The sequence below is a fragment of the Drosophila guanche genome, unplaced genomic scaffold (assembly GCF_900245975.1).
Source record: "Drosophila guanche unplaced genomic scaffold, DGUA_6, whole genome shotgun sequence".
Classification (NCBI taxonomy): domain Eukaryota; kingdom Metazoa; phylum Arthropoda; class Insecta; order Diptera; family Drosophilidae; genus Drosophila; species Drosophila guanche.
Window position 1 is genome coordinate 1681807 of NW_022995757.1, and position 15440 is coordinate 1697246.

At 44.7% G+C, this 15440-nt stretch overlaps 1 protein-coding gene across 2 annotated transcripts; it reads right to left on the minus strand.

Moving 5' to 3' along the window:
• Nucleotides 1–13686: 13686 nt before the first annotated feature.
• Nucleotides 13687–14934, minus strand: LOC117590212. Of its 2 annotated transcripts, none has more exons than XM_034282669.1 (4): nt 14510–14934; nt 14365–14447; nt 14165–14303; nt 13687–14096 (listed from the first exon to the last, which is right to left on the minus strand). In XM_034282669.1, the coding sequence occupies exons 1-4, from the start codon at nt 14844–14846 to the stop codon at nt 13864–13866; spliced, it is 792 nt and encodes a 263-aa protein (XP_034138560.1). In that variant the 5' UTR covers nt 14847–14934; the 3' UTR covers nt 13687–13863. The 2 variants fall into 2 exon arrangements, with proteins under 2 accessions (XP_034138560.1, XP_034138562.1); XM_034282671.1 differs by having other exon boundaries at nt 13837–14116.
• Between the last annotated feature and the right edge of the window lie 506 nt (nt 14935–15440).

Below are 15440 nucleotides of genomic sequence, written 5' to 3' on the forward strand. Positions count from 1 at the left end.
CCTGTGCCGTGGGGGGTGGGGTCGGGTTGACACTTCTAGGTGCCACATGGCATGGGGCATGCATGTCAAAACCGTTGCAGAAGGCAACATCCAAGAGAGTTGCGAAAAACAAAATGCAAATTTTCGCCAGAGATGTCACCGTGATTGACATTTGAACTGCTAATGAAGCTATCACTCCAGGCCGATGGCGGAAGGATGGTAGCAGAAGGAGCACAGGTAGCAGAGGGGCAAAAAGAGAGACAGGTAGAACCATGTCATCGAGTGGCAGCAGAGACAGAGATGCAGATGCAGATGCTTCTGCCCCATCGCTCTGAATCTCTCTTTCGCTCTCCCTCGCGCATATATCTCTAGCTTCTACACTGCACGAAAAAGAGGCACGTAAGCGTTGAATCTCTTAACAGGAATGCAAGAAGCCATTGAATCAATGCCACTTCTGGTTAACAATTAATCTGGGAGCCAACTTTCACTGGTAGAATTCCAAGAAGAACTTCTCTACAGTGGATAAGCGGCGATGCTGGATATCGTGAGGAGCGTTGCCTTCAGGACGATAAGCCCCCCAGTGGCTATGCTGCAACATCTATGTACATCCCACCCATGGATAGAGCGTCCTTTTCAACATAAAATATTCTCTTAGATGCTCGTTGAGCCAGATCTATTCGAGGCTACTATAGGAGTTCCTTACCCCAGAAGGTTCTCCGGAGCAGACACAAAAAGTATGGGTGTCTCTGCCATTTGTTTTTGCCAGTGTATTTGTGGATTTGTGAATCGCAGCTACGTGACGACGTTGCAACAAAACACCCACACGTGAAGCTCTCAAGATGAATGTAGCAGAAAGAGAGGGGCTTGTAGTCTGTAGTTGGATGGAGAGGCAGAGGCAGAACGATCGTCTGTCTGCACGTTGCACATTGCACTTTAACATTTCGTTTTGACAACTGCGAATTCATCAAGAGCGCCGCCTGATGGTCGATTCTCCCACCATTTCCCCCATCCCTGCCCCACGGATGCCTGCCCCAAAAGACAATCAAACGAATGCAAATTGAAGTAGAAGCGATTAAGCTGAAAATGGATTTGTGTATTTTATGCCATTGCCAAAAGGTTCCCTTCTGCCTTTCGACTTTCCCAGAGCTTTTCCAGGGTACGGCGCAAAAAAACAGCTTGAATCGGCAAAGTTTTTGTAGGCCGTCGTCGCCACTAAAGTTTGAGTGGAAGAATTCGAGTATGAGGTGCCAGCTAGTAGGAGGTGGTGGTGGTGGTGGTGCATTATGCAACCTTATTGTGGATTTCTGCTGATGCGGCAACTGCGATTGCAGCCAGTGCCTGCCTGAGACTGAGACTGAGACGAAGACAGAGACAGAGACGCCGTCGAAGCCGCAGCCGACAAATTGCAAATGCCGCACAAAATGCAAACGCAAATTCCTTGGAAAATACTTTGGTTGCTCGTTGGATGGATTCGGAGTAGTGGCAAAGCGTTTTTCCCCCACGAAAGCCAAAGATAACGAGACAATTTCATGCGACGATAGTTGAACAGAGTTTGATGGATATGAAGGAGGGAAGATATTCAAGATATGCCATCATCTACCACAAGTACCACCACAGCCACCACTTGAAGACACTTGGTTTATATTTTTATTTTTTCTTTCTTTCCAACGAAACTTTTCTGCGGCATTTAGAGGCTCACTCGACGGGATCGCTGAGCACGTATCCCCTCCTCGTATATTGACGACAGACACACACAGCCCCTCCAACGTTTCCAAAACTCCTCAGCCGGCAGAAATGTCAACATGTGAATATCTGGGAAATATCTTCACACCTGCGGCAGCCTCAACTGGTGCGAGGAATAATAATCTTTCCATTTATATTTATAATTAAAAAAGGAAAAAATTTAAATAATTGTTTCCCAAAGTAAAATCGAATAACCCTTCTACGCTTGTGTACTAGAAAGTGCTCATAGGTATTCTACCTGCCTTCATAACAGTCGATAACAGCTCCATATTCACTGCGTTTGTTGCGTGAGTCATTGACGAGAGAGAGGGCACACAACACAGCGAACAAATGTAGGTCAAGGCGCTTGATCTCTCCATCTCTCTCTCTCTCTCTCTCTCTTACTCGCTCAGCCAGCAAACGTGTTCGGCAAAAGGGTGCGGGAACGCTTGCGCTCTGCTCTAACTGTATTCTCGCTTCTCCTTTCCTCTTCTCATTTGGTTGTTTTTTTGCTATTCTCACTCACGCGCACCATACAAATAACAAAAACAAACGTGAGTGACTAGATTTACCGTTACATTTACCGGTTTCACTCCCTCTCTCTCTCTCTCTCTCTCTCTCGCTGTCACACACACTTGCCGGCAAGAGCCACAGGCACCGAAAAGAAAATCAACAAAAAAGGGTCCCAAATTGCGGCACACGAGGGACAACAAAAAATGCAATCTCCAATCTTCCTGCTGCACATCCAAAGAGCCATGGACAAACTCCAGATTAAGGCCCATTATATCGACCAAGACTTAGCATTTCAGTCCTTGGTATTATTTCACCAACAAATTGTCTTATTCAAATATTTCACGAAGTTTCGAGAATAAGAAGAAAGCGGAAGTGAAGCCCGTGACAGTATTATAGATATCGATACATCGAATGGTTAATGTAACGATTAAATTTTAATTTATGATTTTATTATGATGATTTGTTGTTACTCCACTCGAACACCCAAGATATTGTGCATATATAAATATAATAAATAATAGATAAATACTAAATTAATAATACAAAAATAAATACATGTGCGAAAATAGTGCGCTCAAAGCGCACAATGAATCGGCATCCCACCACCAACGATCTGGCAACCCCAGATGCCGAGACTTGAATTGTTTGTCAGAATTATTTGTGTTCTTCAGCTAACTATATCTAAGAATTGAGAGAAAGAAAATTAAATCATACGTGTCTCTAGGTGCTGATTCCGTGCGTTCCTGATGCAATAATTTACGTATGTACATCCATTATTATTTCTGTGTGATATTTGCACTCATCGGTGACTTACATATACCTTTACATACGCAGCAAAAATTGCAGAGTCAGAGGACATACATACATACATACGGATGAATTTGTACACACATATTTATTAACCAAATATTTTCCATCGTTTTCTGCCAGGTAAGTCATACATCGCTATATCTTCCATATTTAATCGTTTGCTAGGCTGTTATGGACAACTGCCCTCCGATTTGCACTTTGATCAAATATTTATTTTCTTCGTATGAAGTACAAATCAAACATACACACGCACAAACATTTGTGCAATGGAATGAAGAAAATGTGCTAAGTGTTAGGAATTAGTCATTGCAAGGCATTTAGGACTACTTTTTGGCATTTCTTTACTTTTTACGAGTGCCGTCCATTTGTCGGATGAATCCACCCGAAGGGCGTTCTCCAATTTCTCGAGCAGATGGCAATGATGGTGCATTAGTCATCAGGTCGTAGATGTTAAACAGTTTCTCGGGTTGCATTATTATTGGTGCATTTTCCGTTTATATTTTCAGTGCACTTGACCCCAAACAGCGAACGGCGCAAACATGCTGAGAAAACTCTCAGTATCGGAATGATAGCTGGGGAATTCATATCCGGTTAACATAGACTCTACACTTTCAGCGTTAAATGGTTGGCCTCAGTCTGGCACCTGATGCACGGGTAATGGTGGGGGCGCAATTGGTGCATCAGCCGCTATTATGATCCTCACAGTCACAGGCGCTGCCTCAACTGATTGCTGATGCTCCAGTTCGGGCATCTGATCCTGTTCGTTCTCGATTGCAACAATCTCTTTTGTAACCTGCCCTATCAAACAAAAGAAATTTAACTGATTTTATTCCATTTTATTTTTTGTTGTTAAGATAGGCCTGAATTTGAATCTAAATCTGTTGTCTGCTTGTAGCTTCCACCCTTTGTGCCACTTTTGTGCATGCTCCTTCCTGATGGCAAGTTGTGTGCTTTTTATTTTTTTACGAGGCCTTGCAGCAGCAGCTGCGTGGCCAACTTGGACATTCCGATGCCGAGGTCTGGCCAGGGCCCGTGGGGCATGCTTCTTGTTGCAGCTGCAACAATTTCATAAACTGCTGATGATGCCACACACAGCGCACAAAGTTTTCAGCGAGCTGATAAAAAGCGTGTTGCCCCTCAAATGCACTCCCTTCCCCATCCCACTCTTTGTTGCCTGCTGATTCCCTTCTGCCAAGGAGGTATTCCGGTCAGTCTGCTCCTAGAGTTCTCTTAACGTTTAAGTAAATGGCGCCAAGATGGACATGAACGAGGAACAGTTTAATATTTAATATCCCTCCTCCTGATTTCGAATCAATAATGCCTCCTTAGCCCGGTACTCATATCCTGGCACTACGAGTCCATATTATTTGATCAACAAGAACTCTTGAAGTATTGCGATCGAATGAGCTCTGGAGCTGAGGCTGAGCTTATGTCGTGCAAGGCTTGAAAGTGTGCTGCTGCTGCAGACATTAGGTAAGAATTTTTAGAGATACTTTGGAGGCTTTCCCAGTAGCCCAATGGAATTTTCACAGAAAAATGTCCAAACAAAGTATTTTAAAATTGCGAAGGCTTCTTTCGTGACTCTGAAATTGAAATGGTTTTACAGGACATTTGTGATGCACTTCGCTCACAAGGTATTGCTTATTGGAATGAACAAAAAACTTTTGATTGCAATTGCACTTTTGCTCCCTATCCCCACATCCCCTCCCACCATTAGGGCAGTCTTTTTTCTTGCACTATTCTTATGTGCTTTTCTGGGCTTCTCGTCTTTCGCTGGTTTCGCAGTGGAATGTTTTTTGCATTCACATTTTTTGCATAATTTGATTTTCCTGTTTTCGCATGATTTCAAAATAAACATGAAAAATTCGACGTCTCCTGGTTCTACCCCCCACGCTCCCTCAATGGTAGCCAAAAAACAAAATACAAAATTTTCCGTTTCGTAGCGAAAACTTTTCACTAGTTGAACTTCTTGGAAGAAAAGTTTTCTGCGTATTTTGTTGCTGCTGCTCGTTTTTGTCTTTTTTTTGCACTTGCCATTCCCAATCATGAACAACAAAATATAGCCACGGACTTTGAGCTATGGGGCGTGGCAGAGGGAGGTGATGGAGACAGAAGCCGGATGAAGGCACGCCCCTTGCATTGTAGTAAAATAAATATTTGCATGTGTTGTGCATATAGTTTTTTAACATACTTTCCCATTGAAATCTCGCCGCCAATCGATGCCTTCTGCCGCACAATACCCTTTCCAGAAACAGAATAATGTACACATGTACATATGTATGTAGGATGTAGAAAACTTTTCTTAATTATTCTGAATACTATGTTAATAGACTCTCGCATTAAACGTTTTCAATATATTTGAAATCAATTGAAAACCCATGAACTTCCAAGGGTATTCTAGAGCTTATGGATTCCCTTTGTTTTTCCAGCGACTAAGGACTTTGCAAGGATGGTCTGTGGTCTGTGGTGTGGGTGCGGCCTTTGGGTGGCTTTCGGGTTGGTTCAGGGGTCAAGTGTCCTTCGGAGGTGCATCTTGTGTAAAGTGCAATTGATTGCCGTTTAAGTGCGTTTTCATGTTGCGTGCATTGAATTTGCCCTGTCATATTTGCTGTTGCAAGTTTGCCCCTGCCACAAGTCTGCCACACCCCCCACACCCCCCACACCCCTCCACATTCTCGCTGCCAACCGTTCCAGATGGTTAATCAGTCAAGTGACGTAAGCGAAATTATTTATAATGCACGGGGCGCGGGGCACGTGGCATTGATGCTCGGCATCAGGGCACACGGTGATTGTGATTCTCGAACTGCTTCTGGATAGAATATTATTGCAACATTATTGTTGCAAGTTGCATAAATGAACAGCAAGCCCTAAGGCGGTTATAAATATGGCAAACCAAGGCCAAGGAATATATGAAAATACAATTAATTGAATCAGAGATATGTTCCAGCAAATTTTGCCACTGTCTAAATCAATCTACTACTCTAAAGCAGTTGGAATACGCATCAAGGTGTCAATTTTCTGCAGAGAAGTGGTCTGGTATCGAGCAACCGGCATTCTTGAATTTGTTTCTACGTTTTTTGGCTATGACAAGAATCTTTATGGATTGCTTCTGTGTGGAAATGGGTGTGAGGCTTGTCTGATGGGGAGACTGCTGCTTCTGCGTTCTGGTCCTTTGCCCTTATGCCACCTGTGCGTGCACTCAATCATCCTGTGGCCTGACATGCGGATGAGCCGCTCTTTAAGTCGGCTTCAGATGGGGCTCCTGCAAAAATGCCTTACAAATGCTAATTCATAATCTTAATGACAATAAGACCAGCCGGCAGACAGGTGGTGGGCCGCCACACAGAAGGATGCCACACAAATCTCAAATAATTTGCATATTCCGCAGCCAAGGATTGGGGTCTGCTTTGAGGTTGTCATAACTCGCACGACATTTATCTCAATTTCACGCACGCTAAATACTCACTAAGAGAAGGATACCCCTCCCAAGTGGGACAGAGCGGCAAATGTTCGCAGTACAAAAAGAGACAAAGATTCTCTACACTACAACAAATGAAACATGGCAGAAATGCAACACAATTTCTTGATATTCGAAAATCAATTTAGAATACAAAAATAATACTAAAATACTTTTTTTTTGTACGATCTATACAAAATGCACAGAAAATGTAAATATGTAGAACGATGAGTGGCTCCCAAATGTACTTTTTTTCTACTCGTAGAATCCCTTCTTAGAATGGCTGCTCTGTACCCTTGCTGGCATTGCAATTGCTGCATTTGCCCAAGGATTGTGGGGAATAATGAAAGTTTGTGTTTGAGGTAAAAGAGAAACAATCCTCATATTACCTTTGTGTTGAACTTTTCGCTAAACTTTAATGCTGTTGCCTTAGTTGCTGAGGTTCATAATTCAAAAGAATTTTTCGAGTGTATCCAGAGCACACACACAAGCAGACAAGGACATACAATGGCGCAGGATACTTGGCATAATAATAACCGGGACAATATTCTTGCCACCAGGACCTGCCCGCGTCGTGTCTCTTGTCTCCTGCCTCATGATGCGGCCTTGCCATCGCCTTACGTCTCCCGTCATCGCTGTCAACGTGGTGGCATGCCGCAACCCCCTCTCCACTTTCTGTTTAAATAATAAACTAAGAAAGCTTAGCGCTCAAATGCAAAGTTAAATATGCAAAATACACACGCACACATACACATACACGCAACGCCCTACCGCTTCACCTACCCACTCCTCTGAAGCCCCCTTGAGGCAACGGAATGGGTACAGCGTTTTCCCTTTCAAAAAGTAAGGAAACGTAGGATCATAAGCCGCTCAGCAGCTCGTTGAATGTATTTAAGCATAAATTTCAATTATGCACCAAATAAAAGAGAGAGACAGAGGCACACACACACACACACACACAAAGAAAAAGAAAAAGAGACAAGAATACAGCAAATGGGGGAGGTAAAGGAGCCGCTCTAAGCCGCTGCCATTAAAGCCGGCAAGCTACCGACTATGGCTTAAAAGATATTCCATCTTCTTCTCATCTTTGGGATACCCTTCTGCCCCCAAAGACGGGTGTATCCTCTATGTATTTTTCAGCAATTGTTTTTTACATGTGTACAAGGACGCACGGAAATTCCTGATCTGCACAGTGCACCACTTTGTACGTAAGAAGATCCCAAGAGTTCTTAAAGCTATTCAGCCAAGAGTATCTAATGGTTTGGCTTCAAAGAGAAGACATCATTATGTGCCCATTCCTTGCCGCATATGAAGGCAGCATTTAGCATTTGTTTTTTTTTTTGGTTTTTTTGGTTCGTGGGACGGGATAAGGAGAAACGGGGAACTGAAGAATGGAAATTCGCAATCAATTAGCATTAGTGTGGCGCGGGGTGGTGCGGTGCACAAATGGCCTGCAAAGGAAAATGATTTTGTACGGATGGAAGTGAAATATGTCCGCCAAGTGCATGGGTGGCTGAATGAAAACTCTCAAGGATTATGCTTTGGTTCCACGGAATGCTGTCTTCTCTGTAATTCATTTGCTACAGAAAAAATCATATGTGTGGAAAATCAAAACTAAATCCGTCTGAATGGAGGGCTGCACATTATAACAGAACAACAGTGCTGTTAACACCCAAAAGCCTGTGACCGCTTTGGTTTACAGCGCACTGTTAACGCTCTATGGCAGCGCACTGTTAATGGTCTCTGCTAGCGCCCTACGCGAATCAAAACCTTTGTACCGTATAACTCTTAAAATTTAGAGCTTACTACTTATTATTAGTGCTTAGTATAACTCAAAAGCTGCAAGGGGAAAAGTTTGTGACAAAAATAAAACATTTCTAAGTGTCATTACTGCAAAAACGAGCAAGATCCAAAGGTCAACCCACAAAATGCCACCTAAAGCTTCCTATCTAACTACAAATACGACGCACCGAAGCGAGGAGGCCGTTATTGTGGAAAATTCTCCAAGATGCGAGTGCCTCTCGAGTGCCTTTTCAGTGCATTTTCATTTAAATGAGCAAATTGTGTCTCCAGGGCAACGATATATTCGGATGGCAAATCCTTTATCTACGTGCTGCAACGTTGAAACTTACCTCCTTTCAACTCCTTGCCTACTACCGTCCACCTTTCGTCTCCAATATGCCATCGGAGGGACGTTTATTGCTCAAACACCTCCCTGAGGCAGCGAGAACTCAAAATCAAATTACATGTTTAACAAACAAACCACTTGCATGCCCGGAACACTGCCACACACGCACACACACAGGACGCAGGACGCAGGGCACACACCAAGCCATAAACATTATGCATGCCGCATGCCTCTTGCCACTTGCCCCTTATTGTATGTAGAGCTCTTGGTCGCATATCGCAATCATAAATGCCCCAATGCGTTATGTTTGGACTAATTATTCAACATTAATTCTAATTTGATTTGTTTATTTTGTATAACAAAATGTGTTTGCATTTTGCTCTCTCTCTCTCTCTGTGTTTGTGTGTGTGTTGCAGACAGCAAGAAGGCAGCTCCCTACGTGCTCAACACTGCAACAAAATACCCGCAGCAATCCAGAATCTACCCACACAACACAAAAATAACATATCTCCCCCGATTTCTGACCACAATGTTCCACACAAGGCTCCATGATATTTCCTCCAAAATCAATCAAATTCATCTTCGGACTGCTTTTTCTTTTAGCATCCACAGAAATCGATTATCCTGTAATTACTTTCGGATGGTCTAATACTATACTAGCATGACACAAGATTTAGTTATGTGAAGCTTAAATATTGACTTTTCTGCTCTTTTCTCCTTCAATGAGTTGTCCTTACAGCTTTATTTCTCTCAGTGTGGGAGTGTGTGTTTTGGTGTGTTGGTTTGGGTGTGTAGGAGTTTGTTGTGCACGTTGCTGCATGGCCAGAGCCCTTCGTACCGCTCAGACCCAGCCAAACCCCTTGATGGAAATTCAATAGAATTTTGTTTGGACCGTAATTAAATAACACTCGTCATTCGTCCGTCTATGTTCATATGTAAATGGGGGCAGGATTAAACATTGTTTAATGCTCATTCGTGCACACATATCGGGCTATCAATATGTGTGCATAAAGTGCACCGATAAATATTGGAAAGGCCATGGAACTTGGATTGGAATTCTTGCCATTATTTAAACGTGTTTAGGTGTAATGTACTCGAGTATGCCCGAGCTGATTAATCCACCGGAGAGTTTTTCGCACAGCAAACAAGCCTAAAGGGAGAAATGACACATGGGACTCGCCCCCAGAAATTGGGGGCGTTCATCATCATTCAAGGCATTCGTCGCAGCTGCAAGTGGCATCGCCAAATGCCAAATGCAAACATCAGCACAACAGACAGCAGCAAACACCAAACAAAACGCGGCATGGAAATGTATATTTCGACCATGACATACCCTCTATTTGAAAAGAGCACTTGGAAGAACAGAAATAATCCATAAAACACACACTTGGATGTACCTATGTGGTCATGGCTTTGTAGTGCACCTGAATACCAAGCATATCCTTGTATACCCCTCGAATGCGGGATAGAAAAGGAACAAGCCCTCTGGGCTGGTAATAGGGTTGGAATAGAGAGAAGTTCATGAAAGTGTGTCTGTGTTTAGCGACTGTTTTCGCTGGAGTCCATCCTCAAGAACTCTAGAAATCCTGAATGAAGTAAACGCTGTTTGAATAAGCGGCAATGCGTAGAGTGTACAGCAGCGAGTGAGTTGAGTGAATCTTTTGATTATTCCAGAGGCAAGCCAATCGAGTTCCACAAACTGATTTCCTACTGATTGTTGCCGGAATGCCATCCCATCTGTCTCTAATTTGATGCACATAAGACTTGATGCTGGAAAAGGTTTTTCTCAGTGATAATTGTGAAAGAGTAAACTCGTTATATTTTTCCACTATGCATTGTATATGGCAAGAAGCCCATGAGATCGATGAAAAGAAATTGCTGTTTAGCTGTTTGCATCTATATTGCTGTCTGCTATAGATGCAAAAGCTAATACCACAAATAAAACACACAAAAATAAATGCTGCACCTGCACTCGTCAACAAAGAAGGAAGAAAGCACATTTATATCAATGTTTATTTGAATTATAGAGTTGTAGAGAGAGCTCCAATTAAGTGGATAACCGATATGCTGATCGACAGGATGCGCAACCTGCGCTTCCCTTGTCATTTTCCATTTTCCATTTAGGTACTGTCTGTGGGTGTGGAAAATGCATCTTCTATTTTCTGTAAGAGGGAAATTGCTTGCACGTGTGTGTGTGTGTGTGTGTGTAGGTGTGGTGCAAATGCTTGCTTTTTGGGTGTGGTGTGGCAAAGAGCAATGCAAATGATTTAAGCATTGGAGCCCACAATCGAGATAATGAAAGACAAGCTGCATGCTGCCACAATCTCCCCGAGGAGGTAAGCCAACATTGTGTTCCCCCTCTCACTCTCTCTTTTTCTCTCTCTCTCTCTCTCTCTCTCTCGCTCGTTCTCTCTGTGTTTTGGGTGGATTACACAGGACCCTTTGCCAGTACTCCAGACCAGGACCCATATAAATAGGGAATAGTTTTTGCCAACACCACCACAGGAGCCACACCAATGGCAATGGATGACAAAGGCCAGGAATGGGGACAGTGAACACTCGGTGGCCAAGACCACAGAGGCCCCCGCCCTACCTCCCTACCTCCCTCCCTCCCACGCGCCCTGTTTCTACGTGTGGTGTGGCTGTCTGTCTGATGTGGGCTGAGGTGGCGTTTACGTACGTACGTTAGGGGTATTTATGACATTTTGTAATGGAAAACCGCAAGCGTACTCTAATTAGCAAATACAGGGGAAGACTCACACACACACACACACACACACCCGCTGGCACGTGCAGAGCATCTTTATTTGATATTACGCATACGCCACGGATGACAATGGTTTTTGCGAGTTAGAAGTAAGGAAGGCAGGAGGGAAGAATGGGCATCCCATTGCATACCATGAACTCTGGTAACCTTGTCAATGCCTGCTCCATGCCCGACCCCAACACTATGGGGAGTGTTACCCCTTTCTATTGGCAAAAATTTAATAACTTCCAAGCCAAAGAATATTTTGTTGTTGTTGATTTTGTTTGTTTCCTATTAGTTCATATTAGTGAGAGAGAAAGCTGCCAACAGTGGTAAGCTCTGTTGTTTGTTGGAACCATCGCGGCTAACAATAGATAATTTTGAGATAGTTTTGAGAAAGGGTTTTGGCCAGAAAAAGTGGTAAAATTCCCCATAGTGCACAAGAAGCAGAACGAAATTTTAATGAGCACACAAGAGATATGAAAGCAAAAACACGACAGCTGAAGAAAGGTCGAAAGAGATGGATGGGCACGTCAGCATAGGAGGTTCCTGCTGGTTACAGCAGCTAACAAAACGATGCCCCAAAGTCAGCATTCACTTGCGGAAAGCATTTTTCCATCTATTTCCGATGAAGAACTGCAGATGACTGCAGGCACAACGCTTAAAGTCGAAGTTAAGCTAACATGGGGCCTAGGCTAAGCGGAGTATTGTATAAATCAAGGTATAAATATATAAGAATAATAGTCTCAGTGCTGCGGCCTGACATGACAGGCAACAAGGAGTAAGGGAAGCTCCCTTCGACAGTTCTCAGCGAATGAAGCTGTAATGAGCCACAGAGGAACACACATTCTAGTCAACTTTTCAGTTGATTTATTGCGACACCTAAACCCATACACGCACATACATATGCACATATTTATGGCACTATCTGGTGCTGTACATCTGGGTGGATCAGGAGGAGCTGAGGAGATAGCCAATTAACGCTGCTGTTGCCGCTGCTGCAATTATTTTTAAATGCATCTCATCAAAACTAATTGCTTAAAACTGAATTAATTAAAAAAATACAAACAAAAATACAAATACAAATGTCCAGAGAGAGAGAGAGAGAGAGATGGAGAGAAACCATTGAATTAGATAGTATGGAGTGGTTCCATTCCGTGTAGATGCTGAAGGGCAAGCCTCTCTGAAACCGTGGATACCCCACAATGCTGCCGCCCCGAAGTGAAGATCAAGGAAAAGGCAAATGGAGGAGGGCAAATGCGGATTGGGGCTGTGGGCGCACTGGGAGGTGAAGGAGCGACAAAGTATGGCGAGCGATGCGAAGGCGCCATATTGTTAACAATTCTGTGTGCATACTAAAATGGCGGCCCCCCCGGAACCACACTTGCCCCACAGCAGGGGGCACAGCATCCATCCAGCGGCAACAGCAGCAGCGGCAGCTCCCCTGACACTGTGTTGTGTTTAATTTCTTTTTGCTGCCGTTGCTGCTGCTGCTGCTGCTGCTGGTCGTGCCTCTGCAACATCTACTTCTGCCACTGCTGCGTGGCATGCAAATGAAATGTCATAAAAATTGCAACTCTGCTGCGATGGTCGCAGCGGCGCTGCGTTGCTGCAGCGCTGGCAGCGGCGTCAATGCAATGTTGCAGCTGCCACACCATGGACCATGCCGCCTCTGCCACCGCTGTCAACCGCAGCAATGAAGCAGCGACGCTGCGCGCATATTTTCCAAGATTTTTCCTTTTTTTTTTTAATTTTAGAAAAAACGCAGACAATTTTTTTCTGTGGCTTTTGCTGCTGCTGCTGTTGCCTGGCGCTGTGGCAATGTTGCAGGGAATATAAAATTGCACGGAGGCTCGGCACCACACACACACAGAAACACACACATAAACGGACACACACGCCTCCTGGGAGGGAGAGGCAAAGCGAAGAGAAGGTGGGAAAAAGCCATGGAAAGCCAGAGGAAAATCCCGAGTAAGGTGGCAAGGAAAGCCACAGGGACAGAGAGCCAGAGGCAGCGGCAGTGGAAAAGCCAACGACAGTTTAGAAAATGTGCAAACGTATTAAATTTCAGACGCCCAGAGCGGATCCATTGGAACCGAAATGAAAGAGGAGTAAAGGCGTTGCGGTCACCCAATTCCCGTGGGCGGACGCACCACACGTGGCACCGTGCCCCGAAGTGCCACTGTAACTGTAGATGCAGATTGGAAATGAGGTTTTGCGGCGGGGACAAGCTCAAAGGAAAAGCTCAACGTCCATCCGATTGCTTGAGACACCAAAAACAAAGCTGCAGAGCATGTGGCAGTGCTTCAAAAATTAATTCAAAGAATGAAGTTCGTTTTAAACTTCGCTCTGTAGAAGTATTTCTTTGCTGTTATCACGAGAGCCTGGAGCAGACTGTTAGCTGAGAGCGGTAACAGCCTGTTATTATGCGTCGTTAACAGCGCCGTTGCTCTGTGCCGTTAACAGCGCCGTTGCTCTGTGCCGTTAACAGCGCCGTTGCTCTGTGACTTACAGCACTGATTGCTGGTAATTGGAAGGTTCTTCAATCAAATCCACATGGCTCGGGCGCTGGCTCTGCTGCTGACTCTCCACTGACGGCTCTTTCTCCTCAATATCCTGCCTTCGGCATCTACGTACGCCGTCCCTTGCCGTTCTGGCAAATGGCCTGTAGAAACGGGAATGCTGCCACTGAATCTGCACCAGATAGGAGTAGGCCACCAGCTCAAAGTACAGACCGAGGACTGCAAGTACAAGTAAGAGTCTATCAGGAAGGATATTATGGTGGTACAGTGGGTACAGTGGCACCTACTCAGTAGCAGAGAAAGGAAAAGTATTTCGTAGTAGCAATACAAACAAGTTCGCTGGGCATGCTGAAGGATGAACAGGGGGCACAGCAGCAGATGCACCACATTCGCGAAGAGATAGATCCTAACGAGACAATGCCATTCCTGGAAAAGAAATCTCCACTGAGATCACAGACTCTTCCCCATGGATGCCCAGAAGCCATACCAGCAAAGCGCCAACTGTCAGCATTGCCGATCCGATGAGGTACACCATGTAGCCGAGACGACCAACATACAGCAGCAAATTACCTGTGAAGAGAGGGGTGAGGGTGTCCAGCATCAGTGGGCGCTAAGGAGCACATTCCATTTACTTTCCCCAAACAGCAGGCACATCGCCGAGGAGCACATCTCGAATAAACCCATGAAGCAGCAGCCCACCCGCAGATCCACACAGAAGCAGCACTCCTTCAGACTGTGTCGCAGCCTCTTCTTGCGGCGCTCGTAGGAGACCTCCCCACAGTTCGAGGGCAACCCAAGTGGCTGCTCCAGCTCCTGCTCTTCGACATCACTGTAAGAGTACTCCGGCGTTGTCTGCTCCTGCTCTTCCTCGACAAGTTCAATATCGCTGAAGGAGTACTGGGGCGTTGTTTGGGTCTCGGCTTCCAATACGAGCGGTATTTGAGGTGTCGTGTCACTGCATTTTGACATGATGTTTCCAACAAATATCCACTGATAGTGTGCCAGAGAAATGCTTCTTTTGGTTTATTCTCTCATTTAGAATTTTGCTTTGATTTGTTCCCCGACAAGTTCACAGATTTGTAGCCTGCTTTCTGTTGATTGTCAAAATCAAAAATAATTCTTTGGATCTTCAGGAATATCTCTCCACGTGCCCTGCTCCCTGCTGCTGCTCTCTTCTCTTTGGCCTCAGAATCACTTCAATTTCTCTTCATGCAAAAAGTTCTTCCTGCTGTTGTTCCTTTTAGCTGCCTTTGCCCAAAAATTCTTGTCACATTTGCAACATTTGGGAGCGCATGATTTGAGCAGGGCGGTGCGGGATGCGGTGGGGTAGTGGAAGATATAGTGCCGGCTTTTTTGGTCACAAAACCCGTAAACCCAGCAATATCCCATCCCCTGCCTCTACCCCTGCCCATGCCTCTGTCTCTGTTCCTTCCACAACTTCCGACATGCACTCAATGCTCTGGCTCTTGATGATGATGTTGCTCCAACTTCTGTGTGGACTGTGGACTGTGGACTGGCCTGGACTGCTGATGACCACAGGACATACACCCACACACATGACAG

Bases quoted from the DNA above. Each gene is read 5' to 3' on its own strand.
- LOC117590212 (XM_034282669.1), bottom strand. From the start codon at position 14,846: ATGTCAAAATGCAGTGACACGACACCTCAAATACCGCTCGTATTGGAA. The intron at 14,448-14,509 runs GTAAATGGAATG...CTCTCTTCACAG, and splicing joins GTGCCTGCTGTTTGGGGAAA to GTAATTTGCTGCTGTATGTT. The intron at 14,304-14,364 runs GTATGGCTTCTG...TTTCTTTTCCAG, and splicing joins TGACAGTTGGCGCTTTGCTG to GAATGGCATTGTCTCGTTAG.